This window comes from Lygodium microphyllum, chromosome 25 (genome assembly GCF_053477565.2).
Source record: "Lygodium microphyllum isolate KBCC chromosome 25, Lygodium_microphyllum_v1.1.10, whole genome shotgun sequence".
Classification (NCBI taxonomy): domain Eukaryota; kingdom Viridiplantae; phylum Streptophyta; class Polypodiopsida; order Schizaeales; family Lygodiaceae; genus Lygodium; species Lygodium microphyllum.
In genome coordinates, this window is record NC_141159.1 from 80991145 (window position 1) to 81016544 (window position 25400).

At 41.9% G+C, this 25400-nt stretch overlaps 1 protein-coding gene across 1 annotated transcript; it reads left to right on the forward strand.

Annotated features, from left to right (window-relative positions):
* Nucleotides 1-1145: 1145 nt before the first annotated feature.
* LOC148014427 (uncharacterized) lies at nucleotides 1146-25400 on the forward strand. Its single transcript, XM_087667031.1, has 3 exons — nucleotides 1146-1303; nucleotides 1633-1994; nucleotides 24215-25400. The coding sequence occupies exons 2-3, from the start codon at nucleotides 1658-1660 to the stop codon at nucleotides 25111-25113; spliced, it is 1236 nt and encodes a 411-aa protein (XP_087523157.1). The 5' UTR covers nucleotides 1146-1303; nucleotides 1633-1657; the 3' UTR covers nucleotides 25114-25400.

The following is a 25400-nucleotide window of genomic DNA, read 5'->3' on the forward strand; positions in this document are numbered from 1 at the left end:
GCACCCTATCATCAAAGCAGAGCTAGGGGAAACACCCATGGTTGTAGAGGCACTCATTAGACTAGTCATCTTATAGCAACTTTGGTAACTCAATTGCGACTTAATTAGAATGTGATTTAAAAAAGAGTTTGGGATCCTAGACTTTTTTGGATATATTTAGTAAGAATGTAAGTAAAGAGTTTGGGATCATAGAATCTTTTGGATATATTTAAAAAAGAGTTTGAGATCCTAGACTCTTTTGGATATATTTAGTAAGAATATAAGTAAAGATTGATACATAATTCTCCAAATTATGTAATTCCAAGCCATAGTTCTAAGGATAGTGCCATAAACTTTCTTCTCTTATTCTTTAAAAGTCTCTCACTTCTTCCATGCCAACATTTGATCTGGGGCTCTTCCTTCCAAATGGCATCTTTAACTCCATTTGGTAGAATCATGTCATTTGCATCAATGACTATTGGAGACTCAATTTGTCAAGTATGTGGCATCCTCCATGTTTAACACGATCTTTTCAAGAAGATCACAATAAGATTGCAATTTTTGGCTTGGTAATCAAATTCATTCCAACACACTCATTAGAAGGGAGGTTTTTCACATGAATGCCAATATATACTATTCATGCAAAGTTTTGGAGATGGCTTTAGGTGGCTCTAAATTTAGGGAACATGATATTTTATGTTCATGTGTGTCCAAGCTTTAACAAGCTAGTTAATTTTAAAATAAGGTATCTTTTATTGTTTCATGAGATAGGCTTCGAGAACCTTGCTCAATTTACGACAGTGTTAAGTTGTCAAACTCCACTACTCTCGTTATGACATTCCATCTCTTTCCAATATTAATCCTCATAGGGATATCCTTCGAAACTAAGTCCTCAAACACTACTATCAGCAGAAAGGAATCTTCCCGAAATGGCAATGCTCATGCCCATCAATGTACCCTTGTTTATCTTTTTCATTGAAAGATAGGGTTTAAAAATTGTTTCTCCTTTATTTTTTCTAAAGTGCATCAATTTTGAAATTTCGAGACATTGATAAACCATAGTGTCTTGCAAGGGTTTATCGAGAGTTGATATAAAATATCCATTTTTGCAACGAAAGAATATTCTTTGTATTTTATTAACCCGGCCCTACGTTACGAGATGGTTCTTCTTTTCTATTCACATGTAATCATCATCATCGTCATCGACTGATCACAATAGGACATACAGACGGACAGGAAGGAGGAGGAAGAAGAAGCGTTCTGATTAGGCCTCCTCCATTCCCTTTCGAACAACAACAAGAACAATCAGGAAAGGAAAAAAAAGGTCTGATCTCTGCATCCGCCTCTCCGATTGCTTGTATCAGTGATAAGTTGAACAGCATCCTCCAAACATGCCCTTGCGCATCCAGCTCTGCTCAAATACATATGAAACAAGATGGGAAAGATAAAATGGAAGAAGGTCGAACATGAGGCAGGGGAAATGCATCACCTGGCATTCTGTATTGCATCTAGAAAAATTCCCTCAACAACTTATGCACTTGCACGCAAATGCAAGAAAATCAGACTAACTGCAAATTTTCACTGAGTTTTGTATGAGAGGATGCCCTCAAGATGCTCTCTGTAACATTCTGACTTCTAACTTTGCATATGCAGTTGCAGATATGTGGCATTGATTGAAATGATAGAATGCACTGGTACTCAGCTTAGTTCAGGAACAATGGTTTACAGCTGTAACAAAAGCCTGGCATCTACTATTGAAAATTCGTGCTTTAGGCAAGAAGCATTTCCAAGTAATGATTGCAGCCATGACCGTTTGCATACGTTTGTTCCCAATTCCGACTCTGGTGCTGTAGTGGCAAGGTTTGTTTGGCCAAGCTACTTTGGAGTGAAAGCTTGTCAAAAGATTCCAGTGAGGGTAAAATCTAGCCATTGTCATTCGATGTACTTGCGGTTCAGCATTCCCGAGCAGATACATGTTACAGGAAAAGCTCGAGTCAACCAGAGATTATTTGGTGGTATGTTGCCTGTCTACCTTTGTCCAATTTCCATCTTCAGATATGCTGTTGGCAAATAAATGCTCATCTTTGTAGTTGAATAACAAGTTATTGTGCTTGCTTTTAATATTGAATTTCATACCATGTAATTCGGGATGCTGTACTCAATATTGTGTTGAGAACAGTCCTTGTTTATATGCCTCATGTGAGTGTGGGACTTTCTCCAATGAATTTTTCTCCCTCATTCACGCGGACATTCTTTGCATGGAAACATATAGTCACAGTTTTTATCAGACACGTCTGATTAGCCAATCAGATGTCTGACAAACATATGACAATAGGAGCATGACATCCTGCTTCATACTTGAAATAAAATTTTGGGGAAAAAAACAAGTTGGAAAAAGCACAAAATGTCGTGATTTTGCCAGAAAGGCTCTCACTTGGCAAAAAGCCTAAAAACACTTGACAAGTTTACCCAAGAATGTGTCACCTTGCTGTCGCCTGCTTCTTCTCTGCCCTAAAACGTGGAAAACCTGTTCATGGGCTGTGCAACAGGTCAATTTAGCCTTCAGCCTTGATATTGACTTCCCCAAAGTTGAGAGTAAACTTTTTCTTGCTGTTTTCCCCTCTCTCTCATTTTTTAAATGTGCTGTTTTTGTCTGTCTGAAATCTCTCTCTCTCTCTCTCTCTCTCTCTCTCTCTCTCTCTCTCTCTCTCTCTCCCCCACCACCACCACCACCACCACCACCACCACCACCACCAGCATGTCTCTCTCTTTCTCGCATGCCTTGATTCTCAAGTCTGAGTGGCTGATTACTGTTGCAAATTTCTTGGACTGAAGTCTGAAATTCTAAAACGTTCAGAGTCTCTCGCATGCCTCAATTCTCAAGTCTGAGTGGCTGATTACTGTTGCAAATTTCTTGGACTGAAGTCTGAAATTCTAAGACTTTCAGAGATTTCAGACATTAACAGCCATTTAACTCTCAAATTGTTGAGAAACACTCTTTTTCCCTTAAGTATTAGCATAAGAATCTCGAAATCTCTGATTAGAAGTCTGAAATTTTCAGAAATTTCTGACATTAGCCACTAAACTCTTAAATTCTTGAGAAACACTATTTTTCTGTTTAGTATTGACTTTAAAATCTCTGATATTTCTGATTTTACAGCTAAAACTGACATTTTAACAAGTTAAATTAGTTGTAATGTCTTCATTTGATGAAGCTTCATTCCCATTCTTTTGCTTCAGGCCAACACAAATGGGAAAGAAGCAAAAGGTGGAATGGGAATTTGTAACAAGTGTGAAGCAATGTGAGGGGGCAATTTACAGGCAAGTGCAAGTGGTGTCAACACACTTGGAATGGAGGCCCATCTTGCATAAGAGCTTATTTTCTTGGGCTAAAAGGTTATGTAGTGGATAAATGCTTGCAGCTACTTGCACATGTGAAGGAGACATGCCGGCAATTGCATGTGGAAAGTAGGATTTGCAGACCCTTATGCAATGATTAAAAAGTCTATAGCCAACTTGGGAAAGGGTTTGCATGGTGAGGCAAGCATTGTAGGTGAGTGTGCATTTATCCCTAATGTTTGAGCTACAGGTGCAAGTGCTTTCACTTCATGTAGAATTCAACCTCCAAGCTTAAAGGAGCAAAAATTTTGCTCCTCACATGATATAGGGACCTTTAGAGAAGACTTGGAACATGCAAACAAGAAGGCATAATGCTGATCTTGCCCTTCTCAGGTTCTTTTGTATTGAGGACATCCCTCATTGGAAAGTTATGAGTCCATGCTTTTTGGACATGGTCAAAGCAATTGTGGAAGTTGGGCCAAGCTATAAGTCCCCATCTTACCACATACGTCGTACAAAGTAACTTAATGAGTGAAGTCAAATGCGTTGATAGAGAGTTGATATTAGAGAGAAGTGGAAGAAGTGTGCATGCAATATTTTATGCGATGGATGGTCCAATCCTTGTGGTAGACCCAACATTAATTAATACTGTTTTCTATTTATGGTCATCTCTTCATGAAGGTAATAGACACAAGTGGACAATATAAGTCTGGAGAGTATATCTATGAGATTTTGAAAGATGGGATCTTGGATATTGGGCTGTAAAATGTGGTGCAGGTATGTATGGATAATCCAGCAAACTGTGTGAGTTGGACAATTAATATAGTTGCAATGGCCTAACATTTTCTTCATGAGGTGCACTTATCATTGCTTGGATTTCATATTTGAGGATATTGACAAATTGTCTTTGGTTACTCTTGTATTGGCTAATGCTACAAAGATTATCACCTTTAAAATTCACAAGGATACAACTTTAGCATTGTATCGCAAATTCAGCAAAAAGGAGCAGGTAAAGCTAGCTCAAACACGCTTTGCTTACATGTTTATTTTGTTGGCAAACTTACTACATAAAAGGTGCTATAATGGCTTGGAATGCATGGTTGTGAGAGAAGATTGGACTAAGAAGAGAGTGTATCGCACTAATAAGGCAATGCAAGTGGCTAATATCATTTTGGGGATTACTTCTGGCAAGATGCCATTTATACAAATAACACAATACAAATAGCCTTGGGGTTATTCCCCAAGGCAAGTGCAAAGGCTATCAATTTTTATTAATACAGTGAAAAGAAGTTGTAGAGAATGCCAAGTACATATGTCATGATTCATTTGACAAGTTAGCATTGATAATGAAATTTCAACGAGTACAAAGTTGAAAGATACAGAAGTGAGATGTGATTGAAGTAGACAATCTACTTTGATAAAATCAAAATGTCAAATGACAAACAGAGTCAAGACTATTGCTAATAAAAATACAAAATGGCATATCATAAATGCCAAGGCTCGAGATACATGGAGTAAATATAGATCAAAATGGGCCATTAGTCATGCCATGGTTGTAAACATCAATCAGAAACCTCCTCATCACGACAATCGCTGTGATCCTCCTCATTCTCATCTTGATGGAGCTCCTCTGGCTCTTCTGTCTATTGCTCTTCCCATTTCACAAAAGGATCTACTTTTGCAATCATGCTTTTACCAAGTATATCCAAGTTGGTACTCACAAAAATTAAATCATTTTCCTTTTGTGTGCCAAGGCAATTCCTTTTTTTTGATGCTATATGGTTGTAGAAACTCCACAATTGCTTCAAAAAAGATGAGCTAACTGCTTGACTAAGTATATGAATGGTCAAATCTTGCAACTCAAGCCTATCAGTACCAAAATATTCCCCCCATAATGTTGCCCCAATCTTAAAACGGTCCACAAGTGCATCTAGACAGTTAAAAGAGCCCTCTTGCTCTCTATACCGAGCTAGTTGATCTCTAATTTTTCTTCTTGTATCAACATCATGTACCATTCTCTCCAGGATAGTTCTCTTATACTTCTTTATCTTTCATTTGATTGCCACCTTGAAACTTTGGATCCAACACAAATGCTGCAACATGCAAGGAAGAATAGTAGGAATTCCATTTGTTGATGCAAAAGTCATCGATGGACTCATACCTGTTTGCATGGGGTTCATTGATGGACTCATACCTGTCTGCATGGGGCTTTAAATCCTTTCATCTCTCTATCATCCTGTCCATGGTCTCATAGACCTTGCCAATGCATGGCTACATACCATCCACAAGCCTCAAGAAATGCATTATTGGTTGCACCATAGCATCAATGTGCTTCACATCCTCCCAAAATACAAGATTCTTTGCCATTCTTTGCATTCTATCCCTGTAGGAGTGATAGAAAATGGCGAAGAAGTAAATTCATCACTAATAAAGAGTTGTATTAGAGCACCATTGCATGTGCTCAATCTACCCAACATAAAAAAATTTGAATGCAAATTGAGTCTTAGAATATTTCAGCGGCATTTTGTTGGACTTCTTGCTGAACTCATGGCACAAAAGTCAATGATTCAATACAAATGACACCATCAAATTTGCATTGTCAATGATAAGCTGTATCCATGGCAACCTTCCAATATCTTTTAGCAAGTTCAAACAGTGGGCCATGCAATAAGAAACAATAATATGTGCATAGACATTTTGCAAAATAACACTTGCTGCCCTATTTGCGGGCTCATCATCAACAACAAAGCCCACGACAAGATCTCTACCAATGAACTCCACTACATTTGCCCACTCGTCGGGAGAAAGTGTGTTAATTGATTTCCCTATTCGTGAAGCATCATGAGATGAAATGCAGTACATCTCACCTCAAGAGTACACAACCACCCCATGGATGGATTTTTTGCGTGTGCCACTCCATTCATGTGCAATGAGTGATATACCATTCTTTTGCCATGTACGCTTGGTTTTCTTAGTTGCTTGCTCCACCACTTGCCTTTCCCTTTCAAGCAATGTGGTATACAAGGCCTTTGATGAAGGAGAAGTATAAGTGGGCCATACTCCCCAATCTTTTTGCACATTGCTTTAAAATATTTTGATCTCGCAACATTGAATGCAATGCGATCATGGAAAAAGAATTGTGCAATGGCAGCATCAACTCTTTTTTTTTGGATCCCAAGCAGCGTCAAGAGTGTGTTGTTGCTGGGGAAGGATCAATTTGATGCTTGCCCAACAGATGCTCCTATTCCAAATGCATCTCAAATAGATAATGTGTGACTAGCATTAGTACTAGATGGTGCATGAGATGCCTGCGAGGTCGATGCCGTCGCAAATGCAGCAGGGTCAATGGTCAACACACGTGGTGCTCTTCTCGTTGAAGACGAGGCCCATAGCCCTGTATCCTTCTCTGTGAGCTCTCCTCTTCTTGAGAGTCACATTGGGGCAATATTGCACTTCATACCCTTCAATGTGCAAGAAGTGAGCTCAAACTTTGCTTGTCCCACTTGTGTGACAATATGGGCACAATTTGCACATCCATGCACGAGATCCTCCACTGCTTCTTGGGCGCTCAGCATGCACCGCATCCCACCAAGACCATGTGTCACACCTCCTACTTCTGCCATGATGACCACCTTGGTGAGGTGGTTACCCCGTGCTTGGGATTTCAATGCCATGAGATAATGAGGAAGATTGGATGTGGAGAGAGAGAGAGAGAGAGAGAGAGAGAGAGAGAGAGAGAGAGAGAGAGTTGAAACTTGAGATAGGCTGCAGAAAACGGAGTGCACTGTGCCACAGTTCAACTTCTGTAGACTCGTTAGCCCTTTTTGTTGTCATCACTTGGAAAGAGCTGCCAAGTTTAAATCTGTTAAACATCCCATGCCCTTTTCCAATGTAGTCTTTAAAGTTTGTTGGGAGTCTTCATGAGAGTCATGTGCCTTACATAGTCTGAGATGCTTGTCCGCATTCTCTGCATTCCAAACTGAGCTGTCTTATGGATTTGGCATTTGCTCCAGCCAAGAGGGTGGACAGAGGTAAATTGTGAGCAAGGGAGCAAATGTGTGTTTGCACTTGGCATGCATAATCATTTGCTGCCTGTAGCTCATGCAAGGTATTGGGCCTTAAGATCTGCACATACTTTCTTCTAATGAGCTTCAGAATTCAAATTCTCTGTGAAGGTTAGACTAGTTGATATTTATTTTGAGATGCTAGTTAATCAGGTACCATTCTATGTTGTGTGCTTGTGTTGTTGGCATTGTGATTACCAAGATCATTATAGATAGGTAACATATGTGCAGTAGGTGAATACATCATAAGTCACTTTATTGTCACTTTATTGTCACATGGATGTAATCATATCTATCACATGGACACACCTCCCTTTTTCCACCACTTCACAGCAAGTTCCCATGCTCTTTTCTATGCCTAACATTTAGTACTCATTCTTATGCTTTTTGACCCTAACAATACATGTGCAAGACCACAATATTTTCAACACCTTTCCATGGTCCAAACATGGCATTCTTTGGCTCATGTGGATTTCGGTTGAGTTTTCATCAAATATGAGATGGAAGGACTCGAGTTTTACATTTGGACTATCAAGCTAATAGCTCAAGAAAACATCAAGTTTGACATCTTGGCTACCAAGAGAAAATGTCTACTACTACTATTAAACTACTATTCCAAGTATGTCTACTTGGTCTTACAACTTGGCTACTATCCCAAGAATACTTGTCTAACTAGCTACTAAAACAAAAATATATAAAAACATTTCAGTTTTTATCAATGTCCAAGCTACTAGGTCCTTTGCATTTGTTGATGATGTCCCCAAATCAAGTTTGTCCAAAACTCATCATGTTGTAGATTCTCCATTGGTTGTCTTCATGGTGATATCCCTTCATAATGAGAATACAAGCATAGAAGACCACGCTTGATGGCAAGCACACAAGATGGCATCCAAATGTAAAACTTGTAATGAAGATAACCGTAAACAAGTTAGTATGGAATGAGTTTCTAGACAAATCCACCTTTGTGTTGTTGTAATCCACATGGTTGAGACATTTGAGGCATTGTGTATCATGCTAGTGAAGCTTGAAAGAAGCCCTCCCATGGCTTGTAGCATCTAAATTTGCTATTTTCTTGGTGTCATGCCCTTGAATTGGCATTATATTATAATACTAGGAGAAGTTTTTAAGCTTTATGTACACTTGGTGCATCTTCTTGTGTGAAGATGGGGGCTAAGAGTAATTCAATGTGAATGAGAGCTAGTGCCCTTAATGTGAATGGAGGCTTGGCAGGCTTTAACACCTTAATAAAGGTACAAGCTTAAAAAGCTTATAATGGGTTATAAAAGCACTGATCAAGTTGTTGATTGTGGATGTGTTGGTGTTGTGATTATTGTGTTGGATTTGGAATTTGCTTCTATGGATTGCGTTTGGATTTATGATGACATTGAGTTTTGGAACATGATAGTTGCTAGAGTGCCAATTTTACACGTTTAGCTTGTGTGAATGTCGTGCTAGAGATTGAAGCAAAGGTAGGGCTGTTTTGCATTGATGTCAGTCTATAGATCCATGTGTTGAAGCAGAGCTAGTGCTTTGTTAGGATGACACCTTTGATGACTGTCGAGTTGCTGCTAAATCCGACGTTTTTTAATGATTGTGATGGGATGTTGAGATGCTAGTATACAATTATTATTGTGTAATGGCCGTGTGTTGGTTGCTATTGAAGGTCCACCAAATGTTGCTTAGTATGCTGGATTGTGTTACGACAAAGTTGATGACTGTGAAGGTTCATGAATGGCATGTTGTTGTTGATTGCTGCTTGTGAGCTTGATGTTTATTTTGGGAGTAGATGAGTGAGTTAATAGCTCTAATGAAGGTAGGTATTGTAGGTAGAGTTTTTAACCGTTATCAATGAAAAGGATATGATTGAGAGATAGATGGAGGTGCCAAAGATAGTGAAGAGGTGGTTAGAATGAAAAGAAAAAAGAAAAGTTAGCTTGTAATGATGGAATCTCTCTCTCTCTCTCTCTCTCTCTCTCTCTCTCTCTCTCTCTCTCTTTGTGTTTCTCTCACTATTTCAAGATCGTAGGTCGGATGAAAAAGGAGAGTGAGTGGAGAAAATAAGGGGTGATGGAAGAGGATCGGTGAACTAATGAGTAAGTTGACGTAGTTAATGGCAATGAGAAGTTAATATTAAGTCAGTGTGCACAAGCCTAGATCAGTGTGCTATTAATCAAATGTGCAAGGTTGTTTAGCACATGTGATGCACATGGCAGTTATTTCATGGTAACAAGCCAAGGACCTTGAGGATGCAGTGGGTGTCAAAGGCAAAAGTTGTGATAATTTATGCCGATTGGGTTTTGTTGGTCAGTTGGTATCAGATTGGACCCTAGGGCAATGGTTTGGCCAATAAGTGTCAGTGGTGACAGTAGGGACTAGCATTAATTAATTAATTAATGCAAATCTAAGGGTCAATAGAGGTTGGGAACTACTCCAGGTTGCAAATGGCCTAGTCAATTTAATTATGGATGGGCACATTTAATTTTGGATAGGGTTAGAAGAGTTGAAATTAATTTCAAGATTATTTAATTTTGTAAACTAACTAAATGATTCAATCATGCTGAAAAATGGGTTTAGAAGGTTGTTACTTGGCAAAAATGTCCATGCAAATTGAGAAAGCGTTTTTGGGGTTTGGGTCTCAGCCATTTAGTTAGTTCATAGCTTGAGAGAGAGAGAGAGAGAGAGAGAGAGAGAGTTGTTGGTCCATTTTCTGATCAGAGAACACCAATTTGCTGTAGAAGACAGCCATCTAGGGGCCTCAGCAGCAGGCAAGGGACAGCAAGGAGTCACCTTCCAGGGGTTGACAACAACATTGTTGATCAGGTGACAGTATTTTGGAGGTGTTTGGTGTTAGACAATCATTTCTTGGATAGTTGGTGGACAGGAGAGTACGGTAGAGTGCCACGTCAGTAGTATGGATGTCAGTAGCCATGTCAATAGTCTGCACAGGTGCCACGTGGCAGCCTGCAGCCTAACAGTTTTTTATTATTTTTTCTGCAGTCGATTGCACTTAATGCAGCCGACCTGGTGCTGGGCATTCTTTATTTTTTGGCTATTTATAGTCAGGTTGTGGCACACTCCCATCTATTCACTTCAGATTTTGATCTCGAGATCTGTTGGCTGAGACAGACTGTGCTCGGGCTGATGGAGATTGAGGTCATCAAGTTGGAGACATATGCAGATATTTCCTCTACCCTTGTGTATATTTCTGTACTCTTATACAGCATACTACACTGCAGATTTTCTGTGTTTACACTCCTTTTCTCTCTCTCTCCTCTCTGTGTTCACTCTCTCTTAGTCTTTGTCCTACGCTCCCGCATCACTGCACTGTGACATGGTATCAGAGCGATAAAGATGGACTGATTGAGGGTTGAACCTATCTGAAGAGGAGATTTTAGTGCGACACAAGACGGCGTTTCCAGGATTCCAAGGCAAGCGGGAGGGCTGCGCATCGGATCAAGGCTGAAGCGAGCGTGGGCGTGCGGGAAAGGAGTCTAATCGGTGAATTCGTTGCAGGTTATTGCTGTTCGAAGGGGAGGAAGGCTGCGTTTGAGGCCTTCTATTACAGATTTTACCTTTTCATCGCCTCCAGTGGGTAAAGAAGGTTTAGGCAGCGGAGGAACCAGCCCTAGAAGGCTACGTTTACACAGTCAGAGGGGGCTGATTTTGCGTTTGTGCAGGTATTGCAGGTTAATATGTCTATAGAGATTGATTTGGAGTTCTAGGCGATAATGGACAGGAAGATGTCTGTCCTACGAGCTCATCCATCGGATCAAAAGCTTGATAGTGACAATTACTGCATCTGGCGGGTGATGATGTTGGCCATTTTGGAGTCTTATGATTTGGCGGAACTGGTGATGGAGATTAACAGGTCCTCGGTGAGGGATGAGTCCAAACTCTCTTTCAATGCTCGTGCGGAGTTGACCAAGGCCCGGTCTCATTGGGACAAATTGAATGCCAGGATTCGATCTTTTCTGTTTCTGTCTTGCACTACAGCCGTGATAGCTCACATTGAGCAATTGACGGTGGCTCGAGAGATATGGCTGGAGCTCGATCAGATGTACAACCGGATGACCGTGATGAAGAGGGTTTCTTTGGAGATGCAGATGCGGACCTTGTTCGTGAATAAGTCTTTTTCGCTTCGGGAATACATCAACAAGCTTCGGTAGCTTCAGATACAGGTTCAAAATGCGGGGAAGCCTATTTCCTCCAAAGACATGGCGATTACTTTACTATCCCAGTTGCCACATGGTCTTGGACCAGGAGAAACAGTTGAAGGGCTAGAATGCTTCCAAATCAGAGGCTTTGGTTGGTCAAGCCTCTCAGAAGAAGGGGAAGGACCAAAAGAAGGAGGACAACAAATCCAAGAAGGACAAGGAGAAGGAATCGACTTGCCATATTTGTGGAAAGACCGGTCATTGGAAGAAGGATTGCCCCGACAAAGACAAGGACACTAAGAAGAAGGACATGAAGGATTCTGGAGTGGTGGCTGCACCCTCATCAGCTGTTTTTCTACACTTAGCAGTCATTGAGGACTCTACACCGAAGACTTCTGATGTTGCGATAGCAGCTTCCCAGGCTTGTGAGTGGATCGTGGACAGTGGTGCCTCCCGGCACATGACTCCTCTCGATGGTGTTGCCCATTTGCAACCTTCGCGTGGGCAGATTCTCATTGGAGACAGCTCTTCTGTGTCTATTGTTGCGCAGGGTGAGATGCAGCTTATTCCAGATGGACGTGGTGGTACCCACACTTCTGAGGTGTTGCATGTGCCAGGTTTGGGGTATCATTTACTTTCGGTCCGTAAGACTTGTGCTCTTGGCCTCTTGGTGGAGTTTGACAATGATATTGTTAAGAGTCCTTGATGTGGATCGAGAAAGGTTCTCTCTGCAGGGTATGAGGAGAATGGCGTCTACAAATTGAAGTCTTCTTTAGCTCTTACTTCTCTTCTTCTTACTTCTCAGACAGAGTCCGAGTTATGGCATGCTTGGTTTGGCCACCTGAACTACGAGTATCTTCGGAAGGCTTCGCGAGGGTCATTTGTCCGAGGATTGCCGGACATAGTGGTGAGCCATCAGTCATGTGTCTCTTGCATTCGTGGGAAACTACATCAGGATGCGATTCCTAACAAAGCTTCTAGACGGTCTACTTCACCCATGGAGCTTGTGTCTACGGATCTTTGTGGCCTGATGAGGACCAAGTCCTTGAAAGGGAGCTTGTACTTCATGTTGATCGTAGATGACTATAGCAGGATGACTTGGGCCTATTTCTTGACTTTGAAGTCAGAGGATTTCTCTCACTTCAAGGATTGGTTTCTCTTTGAGGAGAACCGTTCTGGCCGATGACTGAAGACCTTGCGTTCAGACAAGGGAGGTTAATTTATGTCTAATGAATTTGCTTGTTTTTGTGCAGATAGGGGCATTTACCAGGAGTTTGCTAACACCAACACTCCCCAAGAGAATGACATTTTGGAGCGGAAGAACTGAAGTGTGATTGAGATGGTGCACACCATGATGGAGCACCGATAGACACCTCAGTTTCTGTGGGCTGAGGCTGTGGCTACTGCAATTCACATCCTCAATCGATTTGTCACTTTGGCTGTTTACAGGATGACACCTTTTGAGGCTTACTTCGGGACTAAGCTTGATGTCTCTTATTTCAAGATCTTTGGGTGTGATGCTTATGTGCGCATTTCGAAGACGCAGCGTGATAAGTTCGAGGCAGCTTCTCGACGACAGGTTTTTGTTGGCTATAGCTCCCAGTCCTAAGGTTATTGTTTGTTTGATCTCATCAAGCGGGATGTCTACACGAGCCGAGATGTGCGATTTATGGAAGTTCCGGCCACAGAGAGGGGTGAGGAGCACCCCGTCCTTGGAGATCCAGAGGAGAGTTGGGCTCCCGAGATAGTTCCTTTGGAGCCAGAGCCTCTTGATGGAGATTCTTCTTCTGATTCAGAGTCTTCTCTTCCATCGGCCACCCTCGAGGCACTTCCGCCGGTGGACGTTTGTGAGTCTTCAGTAGATGGAGAGCGACGGGGAGAGGTTCGTCCTCCTCCTCGTTGGGCCTGTGACACACTTTGAGATTCAAGGATCGAGGGGGTCCTTGAGGAGTGGGAACCGCAGGATGGACCGCGGAGGTAACGGAGGAACCATGCACATTCTTCGGAGCTTGTTTGCTCCAACTATTGTTTGCTGACCCGTGTTATACAGGATTGAGAGCCCACTTTAGTGAAGGAGGTTTTGCAGTCTGATCATTGGCAGAAGGCCATGGAAGCCAAGTTGGAGGATATTGAGAGGAATGGCTCTTGGTCTCTTGTGCCTCGTCTCTCTCACAAGAAGGTGTTTGGTGTCAAGTGGGTCTTCAAGACCAAGTACCTTAGCGATGGTTCTTTGGACAAGCACAATGCTCGCCTTGTTACTAAAGATTTTGCTTAGCGCCCAGGCATTGATTTCCAAGATACTTTTTCCCCCACTGCTCGTATGGCGACTATTCAAGTTGTTCTTGCCTTGGTTGGCCATAGAAGATGGCCTGTCTATTAGTTGGATGTGAAGTCGGCCTTTCTGAATGGTGACTTGCAGGAGGTGATCTATGTTGAGCAGCCTCTTGGCTTTGGATCCTCGGATGGCAAAGTTTACCAGTTAAAGAAGGCCTTGTATGGCCTCAAGCAAGCTCCGTGTGTATGGAACGAGAAGATTGACTCGTTTCTTCAGTCGAAGTTGGGGTATTGGTGCTCAAGGCCGATCCGCAGCTTTATATGCACACTTCCGACGTTGGTCGTGTATTGTTTGTGTTATATGTTGATGATTTGATTTTGACAGGGGATCATGCACAGAAGGTCCAAGAGACCTAGATAGCTTTACATCAGGCATTTGAGATGATGGATTTGGGGCTTCTTCATTTCTTCTTGGGTCATGAGATTTATCAGTCTCAGAGGGGGATTTTCATCTCTCTGCAGAGGTACATTCAGGAGCTCTTGGTGACTTTAGAGATGGAGACTTGTCGGCCCATTACTACTCCTATGGATCCGAATTGGAAGGCCACTTCACATTGAGATTCTCCCATGATGGATGCTTCACGCTACCGTGAGTTGATTGGATCCTTGATTTGGCTTCTCAACACTTTGTGTGGATTTTTGTTTTGTTGTGGGTCTTTTAGCAGGGTTCATGACTGAACCCAAACAGGTGTATTGGCAGGCTGCCCTGAGGATTCTTCGGTATTTGAGGGGAACCTTTGACTTAGGGATTTCTTATCCCGCAGGTATAGATGTTTCTGATTTGGTTCTTGCAGGTTGGGTGACTCAGATTGGGCTGGTGATGTGGACCACCAACGGTCTACTACAGGCTACTGTTTTACCTTGGGTACAGGTGTTATCTCTTGGAGTAGCAAGAAGCGGCCCATGGTAGCCATTTCTTCTACTGAGGTGGAGTATCGGGCTGCGTCTTCCACCACATGTGAGGTTGTGTGGCTTCGGAGATTGTTGGAGCTTGGCTGCCCCCAGACTTGTCCTATTCTTCTGCAGTGCGACAATGAGAGTTGCATTGCCTTGGTATGGAATCCTGTATTCCATGCTCGGACGAAGCACATTGAGATCGAGTATCACTTCATTCGGGAGAAGCTTTTGGATGGGACCATTGATGTGGAGTATTGCAAGACGGAGGATAATCTTGCAGATTTGTTTACGAAGGCGCTTTCCCAGGCTCTTCTTCGGCAACATTCCAGATCTTTGTCTTTTGACCAGTCCAGGATCTGAGAGGGGGTGTTAGACAGTCATTTCCTGGACAGTTGGTGGACACAAGAGTACGGTAGAGTGCTACGTCAGCAATACGGATGTCAGCAGCCACGTCAGCAATACGGATGTCAGCAGCCACGTCAGCAGTCTGCGCAGGTGCCATGTGGCAGCTTGCAATCGGACAGTTTTTTATTATTTTTTCTGCAGTCGGATGCATTTAATGCAGCCGACCTGGTGCTGGGCATTCTTTATTTTCTGGCTATTTATAGTCAGGTTGTGGCGCACTCTCCCATCTATTCACTTCAGATTCTGATCTTGAGATCTGTTGGCTGAGACAGACTGTGCTCGGGCTGACGGAGATCGAGGTCAACAAGTTGGAGACATACGCAGATATTTCCTTTGTCCTCGTGTATATTTCTGCACTCTTATACAGCATACTACACTGCAGATTTTCTGCGTTTACACAGTCTCCTTTTCTCTCTCTCCTCTCTGTGTTTACTCTCTCTCAGTCTTTGTTCTACGCTTCTGCATCACTACACTCTGAGCTGGGCATTCTTTATTTCCTGGCTATTTATAGTCAGGTTGTGGCACACTCTCCCATCTATTCACTTCAGATTCTGACCTTGAGATTTGTTGGCTGAGACAAATTGTGCTCGGGCTGACGGAGATCGAGGTCATCAAGTCGGAGACATACGCAAATATTTCCTTTGCCCCCGTGTATATTTCTGCACTCTTATACAACATACTACACTGCAGATTTTCTGCATTTACACTGTCTCCTTTTCTCTCTCTCTCTTCTCTTTGTGTTCACTCTCTCTTAGTCTTTGTCCTACGCTTCCGCATCGCTGCATTCTGACAGTAACCCCACATTGTGAGTGACTCTCTGACTATAGTGGTAGTAGACATGGTGTTGTTCACTTGAGGGGCAATTATGCATGTGATATTGCAAGGATTGGCAGTGTGTAGTTGGCATTTTAGAATGGTTCAATGTTCACTTTGCACAGTGAGATAGATATCCTAGCTCAAGAAGAGCTTGATAAGCATAGGGCAGCTAGATGATGAAGGCTATCATACCACTTTTGGGGATAGCAAATAGAAGATATGTAAGGGCTCTAGCTAAAAGTGATATTCTGTATCCATTATATGTATCTAGTGTGCCTGATCATGTTTTCGCTATAACTGAGAAGCTAAGTGTGTCTTTGTGGCATAGCCGGTTGGGGCATATGAGTCAAACTAGAATAAAAGTGCTTTCTCATCTGGGTTATTTGCCGCGTTTGAGGTATGCTGATTTTGACCCTTGTGATCATTGTATTTTTAGCAAGCATGCTCAAACATCATATAAAAACTCTCTTTCATTAAAATCTTGATCCTTACAGTTGGTACATTTAGATGTATGCGAGATACCAAGGTTGTCTCTAGGGGAAAAGAAATATTTTATCACTTTTGTTGAAGATGCCACACACAAAGTATGGGTTTATCAGATCTGTGTAAAGATGAGGCTTTGGATAAGTTTAAAAAATTTGTGGCACTTGTTGAAAGTATGACCAGCAAGACATTAAAGCGTCTTCACTCTGACAATGGTGGGGAATGTGTGTCCAAAGCCAAGTATAAAAAGGGAGCTCACTGCCCCTTATAATCCTCCCCAAAATGGTGTTGCAGAGCGTATGAATAGGACTATTTAGGAGAAGGTCCGTACCATGCAATCTCGTGCTGCATTACCTCATGGATTTTGGGCGGAGGCTATTATGACAGCCGTACACTTGATAAATTGGTCACCAAATAGGTCTTTGGGAGGAGGGGATAGTTCCTCAAGAAGCGTGGTCGGGCAAGCCACCTTCGTATACACACTTGAGAGTATTTTCCTAGGATATGGTGACAAGGGAGAAACTGGGGTATAAGTAATGGGCTCTCGAAAAAAGGAAAATTATACGCAACACTGATGTTATCTTTCGGGAAGATCGTATGTGTAAATAGCCGAAAAGACAGAGAAAGTGATAAGGATTGTGTTCTGAGAAGAAATACCTATAGGACAGCAAAGAGTGGCCACTGTACAATAGCAAAGACCTGCTATAAATGACCCTATGTCATATGATGCTGAAATTAATAAGCAAGAAGTTGCCCATGATATACCACAATTTCAGCAAGAAAATGTGCCATTGAAACAACGGGAACAGGTAGGACAGCATGCTGAACCTTTTGAATAGCAAGCTGTTAATGCAGATTTGCAGGCTGAACAACCATCAAACATTGATCATTGGGCTTTGTAGATTTGAATGCTCTATCTGTCCATGAAGAATCATAATTGCAAGTTTAAAAACAGTAGTCACGGTCAGTGATGAACGATGTGGACTCTGTAGCAATAGCAATAGAAGGTGCATTTGAAACTGACATCCTAGACTCCTTTTTCTCCTTCGCGCATTCTTGTGATATAATGACTTGGCTTTTTTTACAGTAATGGCACTTGCCCTTTTTGACTTGTGTGCCCCCCTGCTTCTTGTTGTTCTGTGAAGTTTCAGAACTTCCAAAACTCTGTGGAGCATTCTTGGGCTAATTGCCCTTGCCCTTTTGTTTTGCCATAAAGCCTTATTTAGAAGCTATAACATCCACTTCATTATTCTTCTTGTTTGTTCTTCTTGCAGTAATAAGCTAACCAACTGAAGAAAAGTAAGTGGCTGTGTAGAAACCCACATTGTAAGATTCAATGCCATATGAAAGGCCAAGTAAGAATGTGGCAAAGAGTTGAAAGTCGTAGAAATCATTTGAGCATGAGAATAATACTCATCTACATTCATCAATTGCTTGTGCAAGTCCTGAATTTTATTAAGGTGATCTTATATAGCATTACCTTCTTCCATCTTTACATTTTCAAGCTTCTTCAAAAAAGAAATGCGAGTATCATTTTTTCCTGCAAACATATGCTCAAATGTAAGCCATGCTACTTGTGAAGTAGCAATAGAATGGATATGTGGGATTATTGACTGTTGATGGGTCCCATCTCATCCTCTCTAATGCTTAGACGGGCTGCCATGTCAATTGAGATGAAGTTGGCTCGTGTACCATTATCAAAGAAAATCAATGTATGCTTATTCCTAATTTTGCCCCATGCTTTGCACAAGTCAGTAGCATCATCATTGGGCTGATCACTAACAACATCGGGCACCAATCCCATTGATGTTTTGGGCTTCTTTCCCTTATAATCTCCTAGATTTTCTGATTTTCTAGCTTGCTGCCTATTGGTATAGTCACTTGCAATGTGATCCTCCTTTTGACAAATGAAGCATTTATTTGCAGCTATCAATTCCTTATGTTGCGCCAATGTTTTCAAGCTCTTTCTTTGTTGTTTTGGCCTCTTTTTAGGCTGATTTTCAGATTTGTTTCTTTTCTCAACCTTAAATAACTTTTTATTTGGCTTCTCCCCACTCTCTAGGAAGCTTGAATTCTTCCCATGCAGCAGAGTATGTGCTGTAGCAGCAGTCTCTATGAGGTGAGACATGCTAGACATGATGGATTTAATGCAAAAATCCTTGATTCCTTTGGGCAGCCCGCAAACATATTTTTCTACTTGCTCATGAAGGGATACAGGGTGATAAGAAGTGATAGGCAGCAATACATCCCAAAACTTCTTATTATATTGCTCCAAATTCTTACATTCCTTAGCATCCAGCTTATTCTAAGCTGCTATGATGTCCACCTCAAAGGTACTTGTCAACCAATCCAATGCAAACATTTGCTTGAATTGTATCCATGTTGACAGTGCTTTACCTTGCATTAAAAGAGTGGACCACCACTATAACGCATTCCCCTTCAAGAAAGTGGCCGACTTTCAAATCTTCGAGGACTCCGTGAAGTTTCCCCCTAAATAGGCTGCATTAAACTGCTAAATGAACGTCAAAGCTTTCAGCCTATCTTTTGCACCATTGAAGGACTCAAACTTCATTGCTTCTCTACCCTCATCATAGTCTTTTGTTACCCCTTTGGGTGTCAAGTTGTCATACATTGGCCATTGCAAAAAGGGTGCATTTGTTGAATTTACATCAAAACCAACACCAAACGGAGCATTTGCATGACATGCACTCATCCCTTGAGCCCCATAAGCATTTGGGGGTGCAGATGCATTATCAAATATGCTACCTTGTGCCCCAGGCATCAAGCCAATGCTGTCATACATAGGGTTTTGCATATTTCCAGCCATACTAGAATACATTAGGCCTTGCACACCATGCATTGGTCGCTGCATACCGTAGGGATTTGTGCTATACATTTCTGTATGCTGTCCCTGTCCAACCATAGGATGAAAAATTGTGCTACCACCAAAGTATCCTGGCTGCCCCATCATAGCATAAATGCTCAGTTGTTCAAAATTCATTGGATTGACACTTTCATGATGGCCTTGCATTTGTATTCCTTGCCCCATAGGTACTAACTTTTTTGCTTCCATAGCATATTTGGGAGCCTCAAATGAAGGCTTTGGCATTTCCTTCGATGCACCTTGTTGTCTTGAAGGTGTAGAAGATGACTTCTTATTCTTGTCCTTCTTGTTCTTCTTCGGAGCATTCAAAAATCGGGTGAACTGAGGATCCTTTACCAATTTAGCAAAGAGATTTGTTGCTATCCTCATTCGGTTCTTGAATTGGTTATCAAATTTCTCGTTACTTTGCCGGTCATAACCTCATTATGCCTTGAAGGCCTTGTATCTTGCCCAACAATAAGATTTTCAGCTTGCTATCCATGGTTTTAGCTTTTGTCCAAGATTAGGCATTACATTTCCTTCTTCCCCATGTGTGTGTCCATATTGAGAGGCATCATCACTGCTTGATTGCATCTCATTGTATGAAGATATATTGCTGTAATTTCTCAGTTGAGAGCAAAAATCAGTACTAGCACAAAGCTTTGACTTGCAATTAGGTGCCTCAGGTACACCAAATCAAGGGATTGAGTGGAATCCTGGCAATGGAACCATGAAGCCAATAATCTTCCTTGAATATTGTGGTAAAACCTGATCAAACACTTAATTACAACAATTAGTAATTGAGCATAAACTGAAATGCACATCTTACGTTAATAATCTTGGACAATAAACACCTAGTTGGCCCAAAAATTGGTGTCGCTTTTAGTATTTCTTTATGCTTAATTGCTAATGGATAGTGTACAACAATTGCTCATTGATTTTCACCCAAGAATTTCACAAATGGAACCACCAACTAGCCAAATACTACCCCAATTTACATTGGATGACGTGGCATTTGAATCCCTGTCAATTCCATTAATTTCAGGTGTTGATTTTGGTATATGATGACTACTTCTGTTGGCATGGGTTCAGGGTGGCTGTGAAACCCTAATTTTTGCAAAAATTTAGGGTTTACAGTAGAAATCGTCTTGTTGTCTGCCAAATTTGCTGAGATTTGACGAGAATGATTGAGAAATGTTGAGATCTTTTGAGAAATTATTGGAGAAGTTGAGAGAAAGCCAAGATGAGAGAGAAATCTGATTTTCTTAGCCCAAAAAATCCCTAAAATCTGCCTTTTGTCTGCTCCAGCTTGCATCTAATGCAGTCAGCTATTGCCAAGCACCTCCAAAATGCTGTCACTTGGTCAACAATGTTGTTGCTAGTCCTTGGAAGGTATCTCCCTGTTGTCCCTTGCCTACTGAGGCTCCCACATGGTTGTCTTCCGCAGCAAATTGCTGTTCTTTGATTAGAAAATGGACGAGCAGCTCCCTCCCTCCCTCTCTCTCTCTCTCTCTCTCTCCCTCTTTCTCTCTCTCCTAGGCTGTAAACTAATTGAATGACTGAGATCCAGCCCCCAAAAATGTTTTCTTAGTTTGTATGGGCATTTTCGCCAAGTGGCAACCTTCTAAATCTATTTTTAAGCATTATCTAACCATTTAATTAAGTTTCAAAATTACATAATCTTGAAAATTAGTTTCAGTCCTTTCGATCGTGCCCGAAATTAATTGTGCCCATCCATAATTAAATGGGCTTGGTGTCACACTGAAATCTCCTCTTTAGGTTTGCCCACAATTGATCAGCCCCTTAAGGTGCTCTGATAACACGTTAGAGTGCAATGATGTGGAAGTGCATGAAAGGATTGAAAGAAAAGAGTGAATAGGGAGAGAAGAGAGAGTGAAAGCAAAAGTAGAATGTTGAAGACTGTAGAGAATGAATGCTGAATTCAGAATAAGAAAGGTAGTATGTGCAACAGGCTGTGGAAGTATATAGAGCTGAAGATCTCTCTTACCCTGAACAAGACGAAGTGAAAATGACCCCCCTGGGGGGAGGGGCAGCTATAACGCCGAAAAGAAACAATAAACTGGCTGATTGTAGTAGAGCTGGCTGACTGCTCTTAGGCTGCCACATGGCACCTGTCCAGCCTGCTTGACTACTGATCACAGTCATCTAGTCCTTGCCCGACCTGCTTGGCTGCATTGCCCTAATTGCTGCACAGAAGCGTAGCTGCCCTATCCAACCTGCTCCTGAAGGTGATGATGCTGTCCATTGTGCCCTGCCCAAGCCTTGTCCTATCCAAGACGGGACCAAATCTCTAGCACACCTTGGGTCTTGTGCCAAAGAATTGAAACTCTAGCGCTTGGAATCAGCTGCTGAAAATTGGGCATTTTCAGAGATTCCAAGAGGTTAGCCCATCTTGATTGAATTTGGTTCTAGATTTGAATTGAAAGGTCAATCCCCTGTTAAATCAAGGGGCAAATTGGTTTGAAGGCTTGCTGGTCATTTATGATAGCAAGAGGTATTGGATTCCGAAGGAGATTGGAGCAATCTCAATGTACTTCCTCAAATTGCAATAAAGTTGAAGGAATACTGCAAAGGGGTGCAAATGTTTGGGACTAGTTGGGAGTCTATTGTCCAAGATTTATTTAGTCTACGTGAATTTGCTATAATTAGTGTATAATCAGGTCATTTACCACCCTTTCGCAGAAGGAAGGTTTGTTTTAGTAGTGTGAAGTGTGTGGTCAGATTCTTCATCTCCACATTTATTGTGGTCAAGGTGTTAGCTTTGTGGGGGGTCGGGCGATGCATAGATGCCATGTTGCTATTGTCTTGCTTGCTCATAACTAACTCGTATTCGTAAAGTCACTTAAAGATGTTGCTTTACTTTTGTATATGCATTTAGGTACTTTCTTTGTGAGGTAAGACTTCCATTCGTTTTGTACTCAATTGGGACTAGACCCAGCTTGCAAAAGGTAAGATGTTCCCATTAGTTTTCTATTTTGCATCTATCTAGTGTCAATAGGATTTTCACCTTAGATATGAAGGGTAATTGTTGGCTACTCTCGTTAGCATATTTGAACATGTTTTAGTGTGTAGTTGAAGTGCGTGAACACACTTCACATTAAAGGTGGTCAAGCCTCAAGGTGTTAGCTTCAACCTAGTGTTGTAAAAGACTAAGGTTTGTAAGTGTCTTCGCACAACAATTAATCAATCTTCAATGCAAACCTGCTCTCTCTCTCTCTCTCTCTCTCTCTCTCTCTCTCTCTCTCTACCATTAAAACACACGTCTGCTTTTTCCAATTTGCAAGTGAAATGGATCCAACTTGTAGCACGTGACATGACACAAGCTATATCCATGAATATAAGGGGACAAGACATCAAACTCACCTCCTAGCCGTAGAGTCAAACGTGCTTACCCCTGAGCATGGGAGCTAGCAACACTCAGGGTCATGGCCATGTCCCAAGGATTGGTGTCCTATACCACCATACGATCCCGGTGTATGGACGTGCCGGCCTATGGGCCAAGAGTTCGATAGTGGTGATCACACCATTATGTGCATAATAGGGCCTTGTTCTTTTATAAATAGGACTCCGCTTCCCTAACCCTGAAGCACCCTTAGTGCATTCAGACTAAGTTAGTTCATGACCACTATGTCCAAGGATGCAATGCCATCCCTCTTATGAACAATTGCTGTCCTTAGGAATATTGTCAGAAACAAACTAGGGAAAACAATTTTCAATGAATGTACCGATTTCCAAGCAGCCTTTGTTTGTGGGTGATTTTTCCACTTGACCAAATACTTGGGGTAAATGGTCCAACGGGATCATTTAGTCATATGATCTAGAACCAATTTGGGTTTTTTGGAACATGTCAAGTAGTATCCTTGAGTTGTGGGACTTTCTTAATTGGAATTATCAGTTCATCTTGTCCCAATGAGTCTTTTAAATGATTGACATGAAACATAGGATGAACTCGGATCTCCGGAGGTAAATTAAGCTCGTAGGACATGCTACTTGTCTTCTTGGTGATGTGAAAAGGACCAAAATACCTTGAAGATAACTTATAGCACTTGTCGGTAGTCATTGAATCACAATCCTTAGGGACTTTAAGGTAAACACACATGCCCTACTAGAGCCCTTGAGGAGTATGATGTTGGTTAGCATAAAATGTGGCATGATCTTGCTCTGATACCAATGAAATGTCCACCCAGGATCTAACTTGCAACATGTGACATGACAAGCTATATCCATGAACATAAGTGGAATGGACATTAGACTCACCTCCTAGCATAGAGCCAAACAGGCTCACCCCCGAGCTTGGGAGCTAGCAGCACTGTGAGTCATGACCATGTCCCAAGGACTGGTGTCTTATACCACCAATCCCCACCATCCTAATGTACAGACGCGTCCACCTACGGGGCCAAGACTCCAAAGAGTAGTGATCGCACCATCGTGGGCACAACAGGGCCTTTATAGGACTCAGCTGCTCTAACCCTGAAGTGCCCTTATTGTATTCACACTAAGTCACTTCATGGTCATCGTGACCTATGCTTCTAGTGCCCATCCAGATATCCAAGGATGTAACAGCAAGGGTAAGAACAAACTCATAATATACCTTCTTTTTCTAATACACATCTTCACAAGTTTAGCATTTGCGTGATGCATTCATTTCTGTATTTTCAGAAATGGATCTGACAATGAGACCAATTTGGGTGTTGGGACTGATGTGTCCATTGATATACCTAAACTGAAATTTACCTCCTAGTATGTCTTCAATAATGCATGCACTGTACCTGGCATTAACCTGTGTCTGTTTTTGCTTGATATCATTTATTTTCCCACGATGGTATTGATAAAAGTTTTGTTCTGCTGATGGAGTGCAGTTGGACTCCCAGCTAGTGGCCATGTTTGCAGGGGATCCAGACAAGAAGGCACTGAACAATCTTCACCAGAAGAAGATTCTGATGCAGATCAAGATGCTTCACGTGGAAATGATGGGACCTACTCTGACGATGATAGTGTTACTCCCTTGGAGCCAGATTGGCGAGCCTTCCGTGCAAGGCTGGTTGCAGGCCAACAAGCTGGTAGCATCAGTGGAAAGTCAGATACGGATGGGGAATCACCTCTGGGTTGTGTAACAGTGGGGCCTTTGCGAAAGATTTGGGCACATCCTCTTCATGTTCCGGAAGCTGGATGTGTGCTTATTGCGACTGACAAATTAGATGGACAGGCAGACTTTGAGAGAACTGTCATTTTACTTCTTCGTGTTGGTTCAAATAAACCACGGGAAGGGCCCTATGGTGTCATTCTCAATAGGCCAAGCCCTCAGAAAATAAATGATTTGAGGCTCACAGATATGGCTCTCTCTAATGTGTTTGGAAATTGCCATTATTTCCATGGTGGACCACTAGAGTCAGAGACATTTCTGTTAATGCAGGAAGGAGGAAAGTACAAGCGCTTTTTGCTGGAAGGGGAAACCAAGCAGTTTGTAGAAGTGGTCCCTGGAATTGTCTACATTGGAGCAGAGGGATTGCCACACGCTGTAAACCTTGTGAAGCATGGTGGTGTTATTCCAGATGACTTCCGTTATTATGTTGGCTATGCAGGTTGGGGCTTTGATCAGCTGATGTATGAAATTTCATCAGGTTACTGGTGTGTGGCAGCCTGCAGTCCTACTGTTGTCAAGGCAACATCGCCCAATTATCTTTGGGAAAAGGTTTTGTTGCTCATGGGAGGCCAATATGCTGATCTGAGTAGAAAACCAAAAAGTGGTGGCTACTGAATGAATAAATCTACTGCACAAGAGTTGGTGTCTAAAAGGCACACTTTTAGGTCAGGCTGATGGTAAGTTGAAACTTTAAAGATGCCTGATGTAGCAAAGCTAACTAGACTAGGTTACCTATTTGCAAGTGACCCTTGTACAGAGCTTGAGAAGGCTTACATTAGAGTCCTTGTATGTGGTACAAGATCAACTGGTCATATCAATTTGGAGCGTTACAACGTGCTTTATATGTATGAATAATTTGTGGTGTTTGCATCTCGGAAGTTCTAAATTGTAACCTTTTAATA

Excerpts from the sequence above, each read along its gene's own strand:
- LOC148014427 (XM_087667031.1), top strand. The coding sequence starts at position 1,658 with ATGATAGAATGCACTGGTACTCAGCTTAGTTCAGGAACAATGGTTTAC. Across the intron at positions 1,995-24,214 it reads CAACCAGAGATTATTTGGTG|TTGGACTCCCAGCTAGTGGC; the intron begins GTATGTTGCCTG and ends GATGGAGTGCAG.